The 22,702-nt window shown below is 35.7% G+C and overlaps 1 protein-coding gene across 1 annotated transcript in view; it reads left to right on the forward strand.

Moving 5' to 3' along the window:
* Positions 1-3,719: 3,719 nt before the first annotated feature.
* Positions 3,720-22,702, forward strand: part of LOC106868835 (arrestin domain-containing protein 3) — an 89,449-nt gene continuing 70,466 nt past the window's right edge. Inside the window, exon 1 of the mRNA XM_014914261.2 lies at positions 3,720-4,353. Coding sequence (XP_014769747.1) covers positions 4,071-4,353 — 283 coding nt within the window. The 5' untranslated portion in view covers positions 3,720-4,070. The remainder of the gene's footprint in view (positions 4,354-22,702) is intronic.

Here is a 22,702-nt window from a genome sequence, read left to right on the forward strand (position 1 = left end):
TCTGATGTCTTCATGGACAACATTTCTGATTGTTCCTTCTGATACATGGAGATCTTTTGCAATTGACCTCATGGACTTTCTGGGATTGTAATCAATGGTCTGTTGAACTTGCTGGATAAATTCAAGTCTTCTGATCATTTCAGAGTGTTTAGAATGCTTTTTATGCTTTGATACTGGTGATACGTTTCCATCTTCAGTCTCTAACTCCTTACAAACTTTGTAGACGAAAGATCTGGCAACTTTTAAAAATCGAGATATTTCTAAATCACTATGCTCAGCCTTTATAACCACAATAACAGCATACCTCTTCATTTCTTGAGTAAACTGAGGGTCTGCCATTATTATTTTCTGAAACAAAGATTATACAGAGTTAGCAAAAAATGTAGCAATGACCTAGAAAAGGTGTGTCCTCAAATACCTTACATACCCTGTTTATACATATATATATATATGTATATAGGATGTGATGGGTAAATTGTCACCATTTTATAATATTAATTTCGTGCATGCACATTGTTTGTTTTTGATTTTGTCAACTACACAGTATAATAGGGTCAGTTGAGCACTGTCTGTTAGAAAAACAGTGCCATGATGCAATTCACTTTGCCAGAAATTTGGAAACACCATGCTATACTGCTTGGCAAAACTTCTTGTAACACTAAAGATGAACTGAAGGCAAGGATTATGACAGTATTCTCCAACTTAAACAAGGAGGCCCTCCAGAAGAGTTGCAGGATCTTCCACAGTCATCTTGAGGCTGTGGTTGAAGCCAATGGCGATTTTATTGAATAAATTTACTCTTTAATATTTCAAGATATTTTAATGTAATTTTGGTAAATATATCTGTTAAAATGAGATGTCAGTGTTATTTTCATTTTTGCATAATTTAGACAACAGTTTATTCACTGTACTCTGTATATATAAATATATAGATATAAATATATATAAAAAATTTAGATTCAGGTGAATATGGTACTTAAGTTTAGGCACCAGAATTAAGTATGGTATTATCCATACAGTTTCAAAATAAGGTGATTAAAAGTCAAAATAAGCAACAAGGATATCCAAAGTTAATGCAGTACGATCGTTTCATGCGACTCCATTTAATTATGCAATGTGAACATTACATCAAATATAAAATGCAGAGCAATCCTCAGCTGCACAAAAATATGGAAATTTAATGAAATTACATTTAAACAGAAGGACAATTTTTTATAACTACATCTAAACTCTCCAAGTAGAAAGGAAGAATACAAAAAACCATTTTGACTTAGCCAGATCATACAGGCTAACCTGTATATAAAAATATGTCCTGTTTAAATGTAATTTCATTAAATTTCTATATCTTTGTGCAGCTGAGGATTGCTCTGCATTTTAGATTTGATGTAATGTTCACATTGCTTAATTAAATGGAATCGCATGAAGCGATCGTACTGCATTAACTTTGGATGTCCTTGTTGCTTATTTTGACTTTTAATCACCTTATATAAATATATATACATATATATATATATGAGAGGTTTCTTTTCAGTTTCTATCTACCAAATCCACTTACAAGGCTTTGATAAGCCCAATGCTATAGTAGAAGACACTTGCCCAAGGTGCCATGCAATGTGACTGAACCTGGAGCCATGTTGTTTAGAAGTAAACTTTTTACAACAGCCCACAGCCATGTCTGCACCTTGTTTTGAATATTACTCTGTTTTTAAAGTGGAAGCAGACTGAATTATCTGCTATATTTTTAGAGAAAATATGTAACTTTTTGGGGGAGTTGATATGTTATACAAATGTTTCAGATTTTTACACTATGCTCCAACAATTTACAAACTGCATGTTGTAGTGTGCAGTATAGTCCCCAACTAGATAGAAATATGATATATGTGGAACAACAGATATATCCATCGCATCTGGTAGTTTGGCAGATTGAAATAAGTCTAGTTGAACTAGGAAGTGACCAGGGTCCTCCACAATAACAGTAAGTGAATTAAATTTACTTCTTTTCATAATTCATACTTCTTTCGTATATTAGTAGTCCTTTTTTCTTCTTATTTAAAGCTGTTGTTTTGTCTAATGAAGAAGCAAGAACATAAGTGTCTAAACATTTCCACAAACAGTGATACCTTTTCGAAAATAGATCCTGGTTCTCTTCGTGTTTTAGGAGTTGAAGTTTGAAATGTCACCCAACTGTTTGATTTAGTAAGGTTTAGGGAAAAATGTCAAGAAGAAGAAAAGCTAAAAAGAAAAATCAATCTATTAGCCCTTTAATATTTAGATTACTCTGTCAAAGATAATGCTTATTTATTTACATTGTTTGGGAATTAATCATGTATGATCTTGTAGCTTCAAGATTTTAGTGATGTGATTATTTATTTTTAAGAATGACATTAGGATAGATGTGAGAGGCCAGATCTGGTCAGTTTGAACACAAAATAGGTTGAATATTTTGGCCAGATATGGCCGGTTAAATGCTAAAGGGTTAAGGTTCGCTTCTCTATGTTTGCATGGCTCAGAGGGAATTCATTATCTGGGTGCCCTTCCTGTTGCCAACCCTCACCTGTTTTCAAGCATGCTAATATTTCTCATGGTCAGACATGTTTTCACAGATTGGAAATAGAGGATGCCACTTGTATGGCATTGATGCTCATTTACTACTGTTGTGTGATGTGAAGACAAAGAGACAGAAGAACACATACATGCATCACCTGGCACAAAGCCACCTCCCTCAATACTGCTCCCTCTTCAGTTGAGGGGTTTTTTTGCCTTGCAAGTTACTTGGTGACGTCACTGCTGTAAGGATCACATAAAAACCACCCAGTACACCCTGTAAAGTGGCTGGCATTAGGAAAGGCATCCAGCTGTAGAAACCATACCAAAGCAGACAGAGTTTGGTGCAGTTCTCTAGCTTACTTGGCTCCTGACAAACCGCCTGACCTATATCAACATGGAAAATGGATGGCAAATAATGACAATGATGTTGATGATGACAGGCTTCTTTCAGTTTCCATCAACTAAATCCACTCTCAAGACTTTGGCTGGCCATACCTGTGCTTATGCATATAAAATAAATAAGACATCATAAATCTATTATATACTAAAAAGTATTTCAATTCTTGAAATATTTTCCCATTCATTTGAATAACTCAAAAGATTTATGACATTGATAATTATATATTCATGTTTGTTATTTATTTATTGTTATTATTAAAAGAGGAATCTCAGTGATTATTGTGACTTTATTTTTAGGCTGGGTGTTCTTATCAACTGTTATTGTCCCAATGTGAAGTAGACAACGGTCTATTTTCGGTTTTATCTCTACTCCTGCAAGAGGAGTAAAGTGTCTTGTCTAAGGATACAGGTATAGCTAGTAGAAGTGTTGGAACAGTTGAACTTTTTCCCTCATGTGACAACATAACAACCTTTGTTAATAATTACAATTGCTTATACTGGTTGGTTGTATTTATTTAATGATCGATATCCGTATGGTAACAAATAATCAACAAATGTTATAATTTCATATAAGCAAAATAAGAAAATAATTATATTAATTTTCTTGTTTGAACTAGAATGATTAGCAATCTGACGGATATAGTTCGTTAAAAAAAAAAAGCGAAATATTGATTTATGAATTATACAAAAAAAAAATAATAATTCAACAAATTATATTAATTCTTTGTGCCTATTTATTTTCAGTCTAAGTTAGAAACAATTCTTTGGATTAATGGTTTTTAAAACTGAGGGTTTATTTTTAGATTCTGAGATTAACCGAATAACAGAATAACGTGAGTTTTCTATTCTGATTTATTCCAAACGTACCGTCATTATTTTTGTGGTTCCGAACTAATGAGGAGGAGAGTGTGATGTCGTCGCTTGTATGGTTTTTGCCACCACCGCTTTTTTTTCAGGGAGGGCTTAATGGGATGTTCTGTTACTTTCGAGCTTCCCTTTTCTTCAAGATAAGTTGAAATCATATAAAAAATATCAATATACCCCAGATAACCGTAGATAAGTGAAATAACAAAAACTGGTACTGTGTATAAAAGAGCTTGGATACTGAGTTGCTTCCTCCGTCCATGGTAGCATGGGATGTTGACATCATGGGTAAACTGAAATGTTTCGAAATCTACTTGGACAGTAACAAGTCTGTTTACCATCCAGGAGAGAGGGTTACTGGTCAGGTAATCGTAGAACTAAAAGGGGACATGAAAATGCGATCCCTTCGCGTATTTATGCGTGGTGTCGCGAAGGTCCATTGGACAGAATCTCGCAGTACAGGCAGCCGACTTGGTTCCTACACAGAACACTACAATGCTGAAGTGGAGTACTTTTTCAAGAGACAGGTTTTGTTCGGCGGAGGTATGTATTATTTCCTTCTTTCCTAATTTCCTGTTCTTATATTATTTATTTATTTTTATTCTCTATGCTTCTTCTTTTGACTTTCATTGTGACCTCATTCAGTTAGTCGTCTCTTTACGAAATTTCCTTATTAGAAATCAGTTAAGAAAGAAGAAATATGTGCGTGTGTGTACTTATATATATATGCGTGTATATATTTATAAATATATGTATATACATAGCTATAGATATATATATATAGAGAGATATTTTGTACGTCTCTATGTATACAAGAAGGCGCATAATAGTTATAGACGCAAATCCAAACATTTATGTTTATATTATTCTATTCTTGATGGTTTCTGTTTAATTAAAGTATGTTGTGAAATCACGATTAATAAAACTTTCCCCCCGTCTTTCCGTTGAGCAAAAAATTACCCTCTTAAATATTTTTATTAATTAGATAGATGATCATCCAAGACAGTTTTGAGTTCTTCACAGCGGAAATATGTACCCGATATTCCAGCTCTCTACCCCCCACCTAGTCTTCATAAGTAGAGAGAAAACAGTGGAATATGGCTGCATACTACTGTTTTGGTTGGTTTTTTGACGCTTTACCGTTGAAAAAATAATTGTTCCATTCATTAATACATCTCTTTTACTTTACAAATTTAAAAGCTGTTTCCCCCACATTTTGCTATGTTACTAATTCAGTGATCAATTTCAACAATTTATTCTTCACCTTAATTTATAACAAAACAAAACACACATTAACAACCACAACAAATAACTAAGCAAGACCAAAAACGATCTCAAAAATATTTACCAACATTTTTTATTTATTAATTGTACAAGCTTTCGTTCTTGAAATGCTTCTGTTGCACGGTTGTTAGGCTGTTTGGTGAGACGATTTTTTTCAAAATAATATCCTAAAAATAAATTTACCTGATCTTTCAACTGTTCGATATAATGCTAATTCTTCCTGTGACATCGAGTTATTAGTTCGATAACATACATACATGTGTGTGTGTGTAATATATATATATGTATGAATGTGTGTGTATACACAATCATATATATATACCCACTATTTTATTTTACAAACGGGTGAAAACTAGAGTAATTTAACTAATTCCTGTAGTATTCTGTAGTAAATATGTACGATACGTGATATATATATATATATATATATATATATATATATATATATATATATATATATATATATAAATCTGTATGTGTATCATGTGCGTACATATGCATATAATGTATATGCATGCATAATATATGCATACAAATTATATATACATACTATATATACATACTATATATACATACTCGGGCGCACACACGCACCAAGGTACATGCACACGTATTTGTGTGTGTATTATATATTCATATACGTGCATACTATTGTTTATAGAATGTTCGGGTGTTGCTTAACCCCCAAAAACCTGTGAATGTGATCAACCCCGAATATACCCGTCTTCTATTTCACATATAGTTGTTTATTAGACTGCACAATATCTCTAAATATATCTTTCCCTTTTGAAGACGGTTCGGGTGTGATTCTTGAGGGAAATTTTGCTTCTATTTCTACCAGATCGGTCGACCGCCTAGACTTCCTCGAACCGTACCTTTATTTTCAAAAGGTGTGCAACAGCAATATGTCGAGCTGGTATTTTGCAATACCCCCATAATTTTTATATGTGTATGTATATATATATATATATATATATATATATATATATATATATATATACACACACGTATAATCCAATTTAATATTTTATGCATTTTCTCTGATTAATTATAGGGGATATTTTTTGTGGTTTGTTAAATATCTATTGCGTTTCTCGATTTTTGATTTGAAATAAATTGTTTTGAATCTGTCAATATGAAACACGAAACATCCTTGTTGGGCGTTGCAGTATTTGTTGTGTGTGACTGATTGAATAAACAGGAATTTGTCGGTTGAAGCATACTATATGTATTATGCGCTTATGTGTGTGTGTTCTAAAAACACACAATGCGTAGCTGTAACAAGAAATATTTGATTTTGAATGTGTATCATCTGATTTTGTGTGCGTCTTATTTATCTCCCTGTATTTTCTCCTTACCCTTCTACACACACACACACACACACACACTTTATATAGTGGTATAAAGAAGGAGGGGCGCGGTTGAATTGGTGGTGGAGGGGTATGACGGGGTTATTCTAAGGTGCCTGAGGCTGGCTTCCGTATCCTTTGGAACGTTAAGAGGCTTCCTCATCAGCTATTCCAGCCTCCATACTGGGGCTCTCGTCTATTAGGGTTGTTTGTGCTTTCTCATTCCTGCATGGGAGCAGAACATTGGATGATAAACAACAGGCACATTAAACCTAGAGGCCTTTGTTAGCCACTCTTTCCAGAAGATCCTTTTAGTCACCTGGTGAGACAAGATTACTTGCACACACATAAGATACGCGCTTGCGCGGGCATCTTTATATGTTTGTATATGTGTGCATGTATGTTGGGGGTGCGTGTGTGTAGGGTGTGCGTGCGTGCATGCGTACTTGTGAAACCTGAGGTCATCTATCAATTACTCTCCCTCTTTTCACTTTCTCAGTACAACAGCAATACCTAACCCCCACTAGTTTAGATACCTAGGCAGCATCAATGGTATCTAAATTCCAATGATTGCACTCTGGTGAGGATATTCTAAAACGACCTGCAATACACTTCCATATCTTTTTGAAGGCTTAGAGAGTCTTTCTAAACAATCATCTCAAGCCGCCAGACTAAGTTCTTTATCTGTTAGGCTATATTCACTTTCTTGTATGGATTCAGAACATAAACGACATAGAGCAAATGCATTAAGACTCTAGAGTAGTGGTTCAGTTCTCAACTGAGGTCCTTATGGTCATTGGGGTACATATAAGATTTTGTTAAAATTTATCTGGAATGAATTGGTTATACTTCTTCAATACACAAAATATTTTAACAGTTGTTTTTATACAATTACTAATAATATTTAATTATAAAAATATAATAGGATTTTTTAAACATTGAATGGCTAAGAGGGTCCACCCAAGTAAAAATAGAAATCAAAAGGGGTCCATATGTAGAAAATGATTGAGAACCATTGCCCTAGAGGCCTGTAATATGCAGTCTCTCCTGAAGATACTCTCAATCAGCTGGCCAAATAAGATTACTTACACAGCCATGTCCTCTGCTGCATTAAATCCACATGAAACAGGCATTAACTAAGATGGCTGAAACATGTAGAATAAATGTGTGACTCAAACTTCTAAAGGTTCTTCTACAGCCACCCATATCATTGTTAATGGTTGCTGGAGGTACAAGGAAGTAGTTTAATCCTTCAGCATTCAGATTACTTCATCAAATATGAGGTGGTATAAAAAGTTTCTGGACAAGTCCTGTAGCTTGCCAACAGATGGCAGCACACAGTTGTGTGCACAGTGAGAGCTAGCAGTGACCTTCATGAGGCAGTGTGCTGAGTGACATTGCTGTGTTTGCTTTGCAAGTTGTGAAATTTGTGTTTTTGTGATCACGTGTATGTTGTAGTCTGTGATTTTTGTCATGTCAGGAACAAAGAGCCAATATGAAATTTTGCGTTGAACTTGGGAAGTCTGCTACAGAGACATTGAGCATGCTTTGACAAACTTACGGTGATGAGGTAACAAGTCATATGCAATGTTCTAAGTGGCATGGGTGCTTCAAAAGCAGAAGAATGTCTCTGGAAGATGATGAGCGATCTAGAACAGCCACAAGCATCACCCTCGGAAATGTAATATTGTGCATCAAGAATTCATCCCCCAGGGCCAGATCATCAATCCAGAGTTCTACTGCGACATTTTGAAGCGTTTGAGGGAGGATATTTGGCAAAAGTGACCAGATCTGTGAAGCGTGGGGAACTGGATTCTTCATGACAACAATGCACCCTGTCATGATCTCACCTCACTCATGAGTTTCTCACCAAAAACAACATGGTATCATTTCAGTACCTGCCCTATTTGCCAGATTATTTAGCACCTGCAGACTTCCATCGCTTCCCAAAGATGAAAATGCAGCTCAAAAGTCACCATTTTAAAAACATTGTTGAGATTCAGAGCGAATTGCAGAAGGTCCCCAACTCGCTTATAGAAAACAACTTCCAGGCCTGATTCCAAAAGTGGCAGGAATGTTGGGACTGGTATATTGCAGTGGAAGGTGACTATTTCAAAGGATGTTAAAGCTTAGGCAAATAAGTTATTTTTTTTATTAAACATAACTAATCCGGGAACTTTTTGATACCACCTCGTATAATGTTTATAATATTATTTTCTGTTGACTTTCTATGCTGTATGTATGTGTTGGACGGATTGCTCTGATTGGAGTCAGCATAAATTCAATTATGGGTTGAAGGATCCCATCTTGTGTGTTTCATTTTTGGCTTGGTTTCTATGGCTGGATGTCCCTCCTAACACCAATTACTTAAGTGTATGTACTGAGTACATTTTTTGCGACACCATTGCTAGAGAGTAGCAATGTGCATGACATAACTGAAGGAGCCTCATGACCCCATGTGTCTCCTTGTTTGCCAGCTTCTTTACAGAGTAAGAGGCATGAATGATAGTGATATGTCATAGGAGGGATGCTGATAGGGAATGAGTGACAGGAATACTCAGTATTCTGAGATCATCATCATCATCATCATCATGACCATCATTGTTTAATATCCACATTTCCATGCTTGAATGACAGAATTTGTTGAGGCAGCTTTTCTACAACCAGATGCTCTTCCTGTTGCCAACCCTCACCTGTTTCTGTGTAAGATAATATTTACCATGACCAGATATGTTTTCATGGAAGATTGAAAACAAGGGACACCACTTGCACAACAGTGACATTTGTTAACGTACAACAGATGAAAACAAAGCAAGGAAATAATAATTCACACACACACAAACACATATGTATATATTAAGGCGGTGAGCTGGTAGAAATGTTAGCACACCTGGCGAAATGCTTAGCAGTATTTCGTCTATTGCTATGTTCTGAGTTCAAATTCCGCCGAGGTCAACTTTGCCTTTCATCCTTTCGGGGTTAATTAAATAAGTACCAGTTACACACTGGGATCGATATAATCAGCTTAATCCGTTTGTCTGTCCTTGTTTGTCCCCTCTATGTGTAGCCCCCTTGTGGGTAGTAAAGAAATAACACACACATGTATATATGAGTGTGCGTGTGTATGTGTATATATATATATATATATATATATATATATATATATATATATATATATATATATATATATATGTATGTATATAGAGACATAGATAGAGGGAGAAGAGCAGTTAAAAAACTTTATCTCCATTCGTGTTGAATGATCGATGCTTAAATAAAACATTGACAATTCTTCTTGATACGAAATGATGTAAGGCGGGCAAAATGAATTCAGTCTATTTTAAAGTTAGCATAGTTAATACAGGAGAATTGTCAATGTTTTATTTAAACATTGATCATTCAACACACATGGAGATAAAGTTTTTAAACTGCTCTTCTTCTCTCTATGTCTCTTCTCTCTCTCTCTCTCTATATATATATATATGCATAACTTCTTGCCGCTATAGGCCCAACGGCAAGTTAGAAGAGTGTTGAACTGTGAATGAAGAAACATGACTTCTTTCTCTTTAATTATTTTGAAATATGTGTGTATATATATATATATATATATTTATATAAATATGTATGTATGTATGACAGGCTTCTTCAGTTTCCATCAGCCAAGTTCACTCACAAGTCTTTGGTTGGTTCAGGAGGGCTATTGAAGAAGACACTTTCTGAAGGTGCCATACAGTGGGACTGAACTTGATACATGTGGTTGGGCAGCATACTTCTTTATTACGTAACCACCCCTGCAACTATTAAGAAATATATGTATGAATATTCAAGGCATTATAACCAACAGGACAGCAGAAGGATAGAATGCAATTTGATCCAGGCGATAGAACGGTGACCCAGGATGTGTGGGAGTAAAGAAGGAAGAGTCTGATGGTGGGCAGTGAAATATGGAGTGATGACAAGCAAAACAGGAAGGCAAGGTGAAGGTAGAATTTACCGGACATAGCTCATCTTATACGATCTCCTATACATAGACTTCAAGATATGCAGGAAGTTGAAGTGATGAGGGTGATGGTTGGGAGAATAGAATGTAGGTGGGTCCTGTACTAATGAATGGTACAAATGATTGTGGTAGTGGTGGGCACATAGTATAGATAAGAGTAACAGGGAAGTGAGTGATAAGGAAATGTAAAGTCAGTGGTACATACCATAGCAGTGTATGCCACTGTTACTAATTTTATGACTTGTGATTCATCATGCTTTGTCCCACATCTTGGCTCTACCCCTTCCACATGTTCCCTCCACAATTAGAGAATGGCACTTCTTGATGCGGCTGTCCTCATTTATACACATCACATGACCATACCAGTGCAGGCTTCTCTCTTGCATGCAACATCTGATGTCTCGTATACCCAATCTTTCTCTTAAATCATTTACACTCTGTCATACATGCACACTGACCTTATCCATTCAGTGGAACATGCTGGCTTCATTTCTATCAAGCCTTCTCAGGTCCTCTGTAGTCATAGCCCATGTTTCACTGTCATGCAGCACCCTTGTATGTACACAGACATCGTACAATCTGCCTTTCACTGTGAGGAAGAGGCCCTTTGTTACCAAAGAATGTAGTAGATCATGTAGAAGTGAGAAAGGATTGCCAGACAGGTCTCACTGAGATGACGAAGGACCAAGACTTCTGAAGGAGCCTCATGAGAAGATATGTCAAGCTAAGTAAAGCTGTGGCCATCAATGCATACAGGCAGGTCCTTTACAGCCTGTGCCGGCACCACATAATAAGCGCTCGTGTCAGTCCCATTTAATAAGCACAATTTAAAAAGTACTCATGCTGATGTCACATAAAAAGCACTCATGCTGGTATCATGTAAGAGTATTCGTGCTGGTACCATGTAAAAGTACCCATGTTGGTGCCAGTGCACTCTGTAAAGTGACTGGCATTAAGGAAGGCATCCAACTGTAGAAACCATGCCAAAACAGACAATTGGAGCCAAGGCTGCTCTCTGTCAAACCATCCAACCCATGCCAGCATAGAAAACAGACGTTAAATGATGACCATGATGATGATCGTCATGATGCTTGTATTACTTCTTGGACATTCTCTAGTTGGTTCTCCTTCAGCACTGTGAAACACCAGTCAGCACTTTCTATTGTCATCTCCACTATGAGATGCAACATCTTGAGATCAGTTTTCACCACTTTGTCCCGAGTCTTTCTTAGTGTATTTCTTCCATGTGTACCGTTTACCTTGTGTTCATGACACATCTTTATGTAGCTGCCATCCTCAATATACATTGTGTCTGTACCATTACAGTCTTCTCTCTTGTACTCTACATTTTATTCCCCCTATATCATATATTTTTCTCAGCTCTTTCATACTTTGTTATGCAACCTGCTCAAAGCCCACTCATACATGTCATATAATCTGCCCTTTACCCTTAGAATAAAGCCCTTTGTTTTCAGTAAAGGTAATAGTTCCATGAACTTTTTCAAACCCCTTCATATTCTGGCTACTATGCCCTTTGAACACCCACTGCCACTGCTAATTAGATCACCAAGGTAGCAAACTAACAACTACTTTTGGAGAGCATTCTGGGTATTCAATAGGGTCTATTTTCTTTGGTCTCTTATATAAGTGCATAAAGGGTGTGTATTTCACCATCATTATCATTTAATATCCATCTTCCATGCTGGCATGGGTTGGACACTTTGACAGGAGCTGGTATGCCAGAGGATTGTGCCAGGGTCCACTGTCTATTTTGACATGGTTTTTACAGCTGGATGCCTTTCCTAACACCAACCTCTCTACAGAGTAGACAGTACTTTTTACATGGCACCAGCACTGGTGATGTCTGCTTTGGCAACATATCTATCTATTTGTCTGTCTGTCTGTCTGTATATCTATGAGAGAAAGAGAGAGAGAGACCCCCACACACACGTATACATACATACATACATACATACATACATATATACATACATTCACATACACATTTATGTACATAGATAGGTGTGACTGTTTGTTTAAGAAATTTGATTTCAAATCATGGATTTGGGTTCAGCCCCCATTGTGTGGCCCCTTGGGAAAGTGCCTTCTACTATAGTCCCAAGCCAACCAAAACCTTGTGAAGGATTTGGCTGATGGAAATTGAAAGAAGCCCATTGTATGTGTGTGTGTGTGTTGTCTTGATGTTTTGACATTATGCAGAAGCTGTAAACAAGTGGCCCATGTGGAAATATTACTTTGCTTGGGAAACAGGTGAAGAGCATCCAGCCATAAAAAAAAAAATCTGCCTCAATGAATTCTGTATGACCCATGCAAGCATGGAAAAGTGGACATTAATGATGATGGCAGTGATAAGGACATTGACCACCCCCCCATGCACACACACTGTCCAACCCATGCCAGCATGGGAAGTAGATGTTGAATGGTGATGATGAAGATGATGATAATACACACACACAGAGGTCTCTATCTCTATCACTACCCTGATTTCAATGCATGCTCTGTCACAGGTGTCTTTCTGCTGCACTACTTATCACTAATCATTATGGTCCTTTATCATCTTCTCTGAAAGGTACAGCATCTTCAGGTCAACGCCCTCCACTTTGTTCCACGTCTTGCTTGGCCTCCCCCTTTTATAGCTTCAATGAACTTGGCATGCATGGCACTTCCTTATGCTGTGGTCATCCTCCATACGTACCACATGCCTATACCGGCAGAACCTTCTCTCTGCTACATTATGTCTGATTCTCCTTTATATCTGGTTTGTCTCTCAGCTCACTTGTACTTTGGCATTCATGCACACACACACATGATTTATCTCACTACCATGCAGCATCACAATTCAAATGCAAGCATCATACAATCTGCTTTTCATTCTAAAGTGAAGCATTTTGTTACCAGCAGAAGTAATAGATAATTCCTGGAACTTTTTACAACCTGTTCTTAACATGGTTACTGTACTTTCAGAACAACTACCTCCACAACTTATCATGTCATCTAGGCAACAGAAGCTAACAACTATTTCTGGTGAGCCTCTTGGGCATTTAAGAGAAGCTTTTTCTGGCATGCTGTTAGTACTTGTTGCCCCTGTGCATCTGCTTACATACAAAGTCTGTCTTTTCTGTAGCCTGTCTGTGATTCCATTATACCTCTTGTGAGCATCCATAGCTCACACTGAGTACAATAGACTGAGTTCTTACCTACTCCGTTTTTGCTTATTAAGCAAAATTATTTCCCTGAAGACACAAGGGTCTTATCTTCTTCCCTACTTATTAACAAACACCATAGTCTTTGCTTAGTTTACCTTGAAATCTCTCAATTCTAGGTTTCATGTCCACATCCAGAATTTCTTCACTAATTCTATTATAGATTCAGCTATAAGAGCTAGATCATCAGTTTATAGGAGTTTCCATGGGCAACCGGTTTTGATTGTTGGACTGTGATATATAAAAGAGGGCTGAAGACTGAACCTTGATAAATCCCTATCTTCACACTAAATTCATCAGTGATTCTCACTTTACTCATTGTGCCTTTGTGCATAGCTTACACATCCCTTACAAGCCATTCCTCCACACTGTATTTCTTCAGTGACTACCATATTCCTGATCATGGAATCCTGTCAAAGGCCTTCTCAGAGTGAAGCATAGCACTTTACCTTTAGCTAAGTATGAAATATGTCTTAAAACATGTCAAAACTAATAAATTCGAGAACACAGAATTACAAAATGCAAACTATATTCACATAGCTGCATAAACAAAGTTAATACCATCCTCCCCCACGTACATGGAGAAATAAAAATATACATATATCTATCTATATATACACACGCTCAACCTATTTCAAAGCATTCTCTTATATACACAAACACAAACCAAGACAGTATAAAAACCAAACTAAAAACAATATACATATATGTTTATATATGTTTGTGTGTGTATATTAGGGTGTGCCATGAAAAAAAAAAAAAATTGAAATTTGAGCTGCCTTACTTTTCATATGATGACAAAACACCAGAAATCTCTGCATATCAAATATTCTGCCAGTTAATCAATATTTAGGTCTCCTTTTAAAGGTGGGCGAAAGTTTTGATTCTCCTGGTTGTCAAGTTTTACAAGATTTTTTTCTCCAACTTCTCTTATAGCTGTTTTTTTCTTTATTGTTCATTGTTTAGCCACAGGTCAAACTTGGCCAGGCAAACATTGGATCTAAAGTATTCCAACTATGACCATTCCAACTTTTGTTTCAATAGCTTTCTTAGTTTGACCCTTTAGCGAGATCGTTGCCAGTGGCCCTGGACTGGCTCTTGTGCGGGTAGCACGTAAAATACACCATTTTGAGCGTGGCCGTTGCCAGTACCGCCTGACTGGCCTTTGTGTGGGTGACACGTAAAAGCACCCACTACACTTTCGGAGTGGTTGGCATTAGGAAGGGCATCCAGCTGTAGAAACTCTGCCAAATCAGATTGGAGCCTGGTGTTGCCATCCAGTTTCACCAGTCTTCAGTCAAATCGTCCAACCCATGCTAGCATGGAAAGCGGACGTTAAACGATGATGATGATGATGATGATTGCATTTTGTGCAGAAGGAAAAGACAATTTCACTGATATATCATAAATCCTCTTTTTGAATTATAATACAGCCATAAAGTTATAACCATGCAGTTTTTCATAAATATGGCCAAAGTGTTACTGTCAACAAGAAGCATCATCCCACCAATTAGTTTCACAGAACTTATATATATATATATATATATCGTCTAGACCCGTAAAAGCAGAATAATATATTTTGTTCATGATGTGAGAACAAGCTTTACACCACAAAATATCTATCACTGCAATATATATACACTATTCTTTATAAGCAACTTGAGGTACATTTTCATTTTTATCTCTGTTTTCTCCACTTAATTTTCTATATCATCATTACCATTGCTTTAGTGTCCACTTATCCATGCTTGCATGAGTTGGATGGAACTTTTTGAGGCAGATTTTCTATGGCTGGATGCCCTTCCTGTCACCAACCCTCATCTGTTTCCAGATAAAGTAATATTTCCCTAAGGCCAGACATGTTTTTATAGAAGATTGCAAAGAAAGCACACTTGCATGACAGTGACACTTGTTTATAACTATCACACAATTTCAAGGCAAGGAGACAGTAAAAAAAAAACATTATGTATATATATATATAGATACATATATAGATAGATAGATAGATAAATATATATATATATATATATATAGATACATATATAGATAGATAGATAGATAAATATATATATATATATCTTTTACTTGTTTCAGTCATTAGGGGCACTGCTTGAAGAATTTTGAGTTGAACTAATCAACCCCAGTACTTTTTTTTTTAAGCTTAGTACTTATTCTGTCTGTCTCTTTTGCTGAACTATTTACTTATGGGGATGTAAACACACCAACACTGGTTGTCAAGTGGTGGTGGGGACAAACACAAAAACACACACACAAACACTTATGATGGACTTCTTTCAGTTTCTGTCTACAAAATTCACTCATACGGTTTTGGTCAGCCTGAGGCTATAGTAAATGCTACTTGCCCAAGGTGCCACACAGTGGGACTGTACCCTGAACCATTTGGTTGGGAAGCTTCTTACCAAATTGTCACACCTGTTCCTATAAGTCACATCTGGATATCTGTTACTGTCTATCTGTCTGTCTATCTAGCTGCTTTCAATGCATTAGCACATACATGATGGGTTTCTTTCAGTTTCCTTTGACAGATCCACTCACAAGGCTTTGGTCAACCTTAGGTATAGTAGAAGCCACTTACCCAAGGTGCTGGGAAGCACACTCTTTACCACAAGGCCATATCTGTGGCCATTGAATGCCATATTGAATTACTGATTTTCAGCACTGATGCTGTTCTGTAGAATATGTTCAGTGCTCAACAGTGTTTAAAATCTGATAAAGGTGGTGTTACATGTGGGCCAAAGAACTTTTCTTTTAAATTGTTGTGCAAGAAGGTGACAAGCATAATAGTATTGTCTAGAATTTGAGCTTTTGTTGTTGAAAACTAAGTTCATGAAACTTTCTCCAATGTGACATTCTTGGATTGTTTCATGAGTTACCTTTGTCTGTATAGCACCATGTATAGCCAAGAATTTGCTATCTTTTGCACTGGGTAAACCTGGAATGAATGCAGACAGTCTTTCTGCTGGTTCTTATCTGGAGTCCTGTATAAGCTTTGAATTTCAGTGTATGACTAAGAATGGTGGAGCATCACAGCTATCATTAATATTTCAGCTTTCCTTTCTCTTTCTTTTGTAATGCTTTTGAAAAACTTTAAAGATTTTCTCCCAAAGTTAATGCATTGAAAGCAGCTAAAGACATCTGCTCTACTAATGAAAAAAAATGAAATATTTAGGTGATCACATCAAGATGACAAAGTGATTGTATTATTTTTTGTTTTTTAGCATTTTAGGTACCATGTAGCCTTGTCTAAATTCATTTTCTCTACCACATACTTTTGATGTGAAAAAAGAAATGGGAAAGGAGAGGGGATCTTCTTAAAGAACCATAAATCAGATGAACTGTAGATTTTTTTTTTTTTGTTTAAATAAAGTGGCTTTATTAGACTCTCCCTAGAAAATTAGAAATAAGCTGATTGATAACAATTTAGAATTTATTTTCCACATTTAATCTGTTGCTACAGAATTGTCATTTCTGTGAATCTAATATGAATTTAGGTGTGGGATTTGAAAATTAAAGAAGATGAAGCCAAGAATATATAAAAATAGGCTTGGTTATTCAGTGTAAGTGAAATGAATAAGTAAATACTTAAAACTAGATTATTAAGCATCATTAAGATTGATAGATTTCTGTTTTCATTTCTCAACAGCATTATTTAGTTAACTTATGAAGGTTGCATCATAGAAAATAAGACATTTTTATTGAAAGACATACACATAAAAAAGTAATTTCAAATTGACAACTCAATTTGAAAAATGAAAAATATGCTATTTTCAAGTTTACAGAAAAAATTTTTAGGTAAGTTACATTTCTCTAGATCAGGGTCTGCCATCTTTTTTCACTTGTAGTACACTTATGTTCTTTTCAAAATCCAGCATCACACCTGAACTAAAAAATATAACTAAAAGTATAGGGAAAAAAAATTATATTCAGGATACACAGCGGTACACCTAGCATAGTCTCATGGCACACCAGTGTGCCATGACATACCAGATGAGGGGCAATGTTCTTGATTGTGGTGATATTGCTGAAGAATTAACTGGAGCTGATACTGTGTTAATTTAATGATTCAACTCTTTAACATTCATACTGGCCATATCTGGCCCTGAATATTCTGTTTTAGGTTCAAACTGGCCAGATCCAGCCTTTCACATCTATTCTACAATATTGTTATAGAAATAAATAAACACTCACAACATCAATATCTCAAAGCTATAAGATAATGCACGATCATAATTAATCCAAGACAATATGAAAGAATAAGCATTACATTTGACAGTAATCTCAGTGCTAAAGTATTAATCCTTTTGTTACTGACTTGGCTGAAACCAGCTCTGGTTCTGTTGTACAAATGTCTTGTTTTCAAAAGTTCTGAATTAAAATCTTCGACCAAACCTTAGTCACAATTTATGTTCCTAACATCAGCTTAATTCTAACTAAGTTATTTTAACTAAATTCTTTGTTATATTTAAAATAATTGAAAGAAACACAGAGCATCTCTAAATACAGTAACGAAATGGTTAAGCCAGTGTACCTAATGATGCAGTGTTCTCAGTATTGTTTTGTGGTTGTGAGACAAGACAGTATTTATGTATGCTGGAAATACCGAGTGAGCAATATTGAAGTCAGCCATTTTGTCATTGGAAAGAGAACAATTATGCTGATTGGATTATGAACTCCATATTATTATTGGCCTGATTACCCTGAGGTACCTATTGCAAATTCAGTTTCTGGTTTGACAGAAATAACCATCTGGATGGTCAAGCCAATGACTGTTAAATTTCATCATCTGTGACCTCATGCTGCTTCTTGTAGTATGTTTTTATAGCCGTTTGTATTGTTGCTTTCATTTTCTCTTTCATTCTCATGCTTCTTTCTCTTTCATGTTTTGAAATAATGCGATGGTAACTTCATACGGAAAGGAAAATTGTTTAATCAACAATACACTATCAAATGCTTTTATTTATATATGCTTTTGTAAAATGTCCTGTTCAACATACAAATCAATCCAAGTCAGAATTATTAGTATATGCACTTTTGAAAAATGGAATTTTAAAAATTCTATTGTGTGCAAACTGCATTGTTTTTACAACATTCCAGAGAAGAATCTTTCCTTTCTTTTTTAATGAAAACTGAGAGGCTTTCTAATGCTTGTAAATTAGTAGGGAATGTTCTACTGGAAAAGAGTCTAGTTTTTTTAATATTATTTCATGGTTAAAATGTTTTAGGATTAAAATAGTTATTCTTGAAAGAACAGTCTATTTGATGATCTTTTAGTAATACTGCCCAAGATTAAATTATTGGAGCAATGTTGAAAGTAAATAGTATTTAGGAATTAGTATTGATTTTTGGAAGTTTTTATATATATAAAAAGTGATGTTGTTTTTACAATATTATCTTATTTACGTAAAACATAGTTATTTACAGGTGGAGCGAAAAACCTATAATTTTCGGAAATGGAAAAAACTTAAAAGAAAACTTTAAAAGGGTGATAATTTTGAATTGTCTGCGAATTTTTTTTTCATGAAGTACTAAGATGTATGAAGCATTCAGAAACATTTTCTTTCCTTTGACGTGTTATTGACTATAAAAGAGTCATTTCTCTTTTGAACTTGCCAAACACACTTGGTGCTTTTTATTCTCTCCTCGTTAGCAGTAACATTTTACTTTTCAAGCAATATACTGAACATTTGTCATGATTCTTCAAACTCAGAAATACGTCTATCTGTTTTATATGCTTCTGTAACAAGTAAAGCTATAAATTTATCATTAAACTGCACCGCCTTCACTTTGTCATTTTGATCTTCCAGTTAGTGATTTTAAAATATCTATGGTTATTGACCTCACTTGTCAAATTAACCTTCAACACTTAAAAATACTTTATTAACTACTTTAACTTCACTCTTCACTGTCATATTCTGACCTTTCCACTTGAAGATAGTATGTTAGTTTATGAGCACAGCTCTTTCCCTCATATTGTGCATATATTCTTTTACTCTTTTACTTGTTTCAGTCATTTGACTGTGGTCATGCTGGAGCACCACCTTTAGTCGAGCAAATCGAGCCCAGGACTTATTCTTTGTAAGCCTAATACTTATTCTATCGGTCTATTTTGCCGAACCGCTAAGTTACGGGGATGTAAGCACACCAGCATCGGTTGTCAAGCGATATTGGGGGGACAAATACAGACACAAACACACACACATATATATACATATATATTCAACAGGCTTCTTTCAGTTTTTGTCTACCAAATCCACTCACAAGGCTTTGGTCGGCCCAAGGCTATAGTAGAAGACACTTGCCCAAGGTACCACACAGTGGGACTGAACTCAGAGCCATGTGGTTGGTAAGCAAGCTACTTACCACACAGCCACTCCTACACCTATATATATATATATATATATATATATATATATTATATTTATATGTATATCTTGTTTCAGTCACTAGACTGTGGTCATGCTGAGGCTTGGCTTCGAAGAATTTCTTTTAGTTGAATGTAGCAATGCCAGTACTAATTATTTTTTTAAAGTCTGGCACTTATTCTATTGTTATCTTTTTTTTGAACTGCTAAGTTACAGGGATGTAAACCCACTGACACCAGTTGTCAAGTAGTGGTGGAGGGGAGAAATACAGACACAAGGACAAACAAACACACACACATGTCGTTGAATGCTCAAAATGAGGAGTAGATAGATGGCCAACAACTGATGAAGGGTCCTTTCTCTGTGTTTACTTGTCCTGTTTTCCATTTTTTCTCTCATTGTTTATGCATTTCATGTTGTTTGTACAGTTGGTGACGTCCTGTACCCATATATGCATATATATATATATATATATATATATATATATATACACACACACACACATATTATTTATATATATACGACAGGCTTCTTTCAGTTACCACCTACGAAACCCACAGAATCATATGGTTGGGAAGCAAGCTTCTTACCACACACTAACACACACACTAACACACACACACACATGCACAAATCATTGTTTTATGTCCCATGCTGGCAGTATGTTTACTTTTAGAAACAGGAGAAAGAGTATCATCATCTTCATTATCATCATTTAACGTCTGTTTTCCATGTTGGTATGGGTTGGACAGTTTGAGAGGAGCTGACCAGCTGAAGGGATGTTCAGGCTCCATGTTTGTTGTGGCATGGTTTCTATGGCTCGGTGCCCTTCTTAATTCCAACCACTTTACAGAGTGTACTGGATGCTTTTATGCATCACCAGTAGGGGTGCTTTTTTACATGGCACCAGTACTTACAAGCCCACAAGATTAGGGATGCTCAGCTGGAGAGAGTTGCAAGGGACGAGGCTCTATGCAAGGGCAACTGCGCTTAAGCATACAAAGTAGTAAGGATCACTATAAAAATGCTCATCTGTTTTTACTGCTATTTTTCCATGCTATCATGGGTTAGACATGTATTATTGAGGCATTCTTTTACAGGCAAATAGCCTTCTTGTTGCTCTCTCCAAACTGTTTCCCAAATGTCACACACCTTCAAAGGTGGAAAGCCAAATTTATTGACAGGAAATGACAAGTGTTATCACTTGTAAGGTTGCAACATTTGAAGAGTATGTAAACAAACAAACGTATGTGTGCACACATATACAATGATGGGCTTCTTTCAATTTCCGTCTACCAAAGCTATTCACAAGGCTATGGTCTGTCTGAAGCTGTAGTAGAAGATATGTGCTGTAAGTATCATGCAGTGGGATGAATCCAAAATTGGTATATGGGAAAATGTTTCTTTGGTGCAAAAAAGATTGAGCAATATTTTAAGTGACATTGAAATTAAATGTTCTGTTATACATTTTGATTTTCCTTTTCCTGTTTTTGTTAATGACTGTATTGTTCTGTCTTAGTAAGCTATATATTTTTTTTTCTTCAAACCTGTCCCAGAGATATTCCGTTTAATATCTATACATATAAACTATGTTTCTGATACTTAGTATTTTTCTTGTGAAATATGACATATGTAATACGAATTTAAGATTTTTCTAATTTTGTTATAGCTGAATTGTAATGTAAAAGTTTTTTTGTTTTTTTTGCAATGCACCAAAACCACCACTGTGTTGTAATGAATGTAAACAAATACCTTTCTCTTCTCCAATGACAGAAAGAAATAGTTCAACCTGACTGGTTTCAAGTCTCATTTGATTTTCATCAGGGAATTTCATGTGATCTACCCACAGAGCTTATAGCTACGTTTGACTAGTTTCAACTCTCATTTGATTTTCATCAGGGAATACCATATGATCTACCCACTGAACTTGTAACTACATTAAGTCATTAAATATATTAATTTTGCTCAATCAGTTCTTGCATAAATTTTGCTTTATCTGGAAGCCATTCAAATTAACGTATGCAATAAACAGCATTCATTCTGTTGTGTAGATACAAGGTAAACATTTTGGCAATGGATATCTCACTGTGTTATAACAAATGTAAACAAATGTCTTTTTTTCTTCTTTCATGGGTAGAAAAAGGTTCTACCTGATCAGTTTCAAACCTTATTTGATTCTCTTAAGGCATAGTCTGCTCACAAAAAGAAATATAGCTAATAGCTTTATACAAAGTATTATCAGAAAGTTTCCTTATTGTACTTGGTGTGATCATTCTCTTTCATAGAAATAGAAATATATTATCTTGATATCTGTTTTGAACCTTGTGAGAAGGCTAACAATGCACATATCAAGACACTGCTACTTTTGATTGCATGTCAAGTGCTGAAAGACAAACATCACAGCAACATAATGCATGTCTAGGTTTTCTGTGAAAAATCTATTGGCAGAGTCCACAACCAATTTCAATTATGTTCAATGACAATCCTCATGTATAAGTTCACTAAATTTCCCCTCATTTACTGTGGTTTTGCTTGCAACTGGTTGCTCTCAATGCTTATCATCTTGAATTGAAGCTCAGCTGACTTTGAAATGCATGGGCCACTGAAAAACCTGTATCAAACCTAAAGAATATTCACAAAAAACTCTGAGAA

Source organism: Octopus bimaculoides, chromosome 4, assembly GCF_001194135.2.
Source record: "Octopus bimaculoides isolate UCB-OBI-ISO-001 chromosome 4, ASM119413v2, whole genome shotgun sequence".
NCBI lineage: Eukaryota > Metazoa > Mollusca > Cephalopoda > Octopoda > Octopodidae > Octopus > Octopus bimaculoides.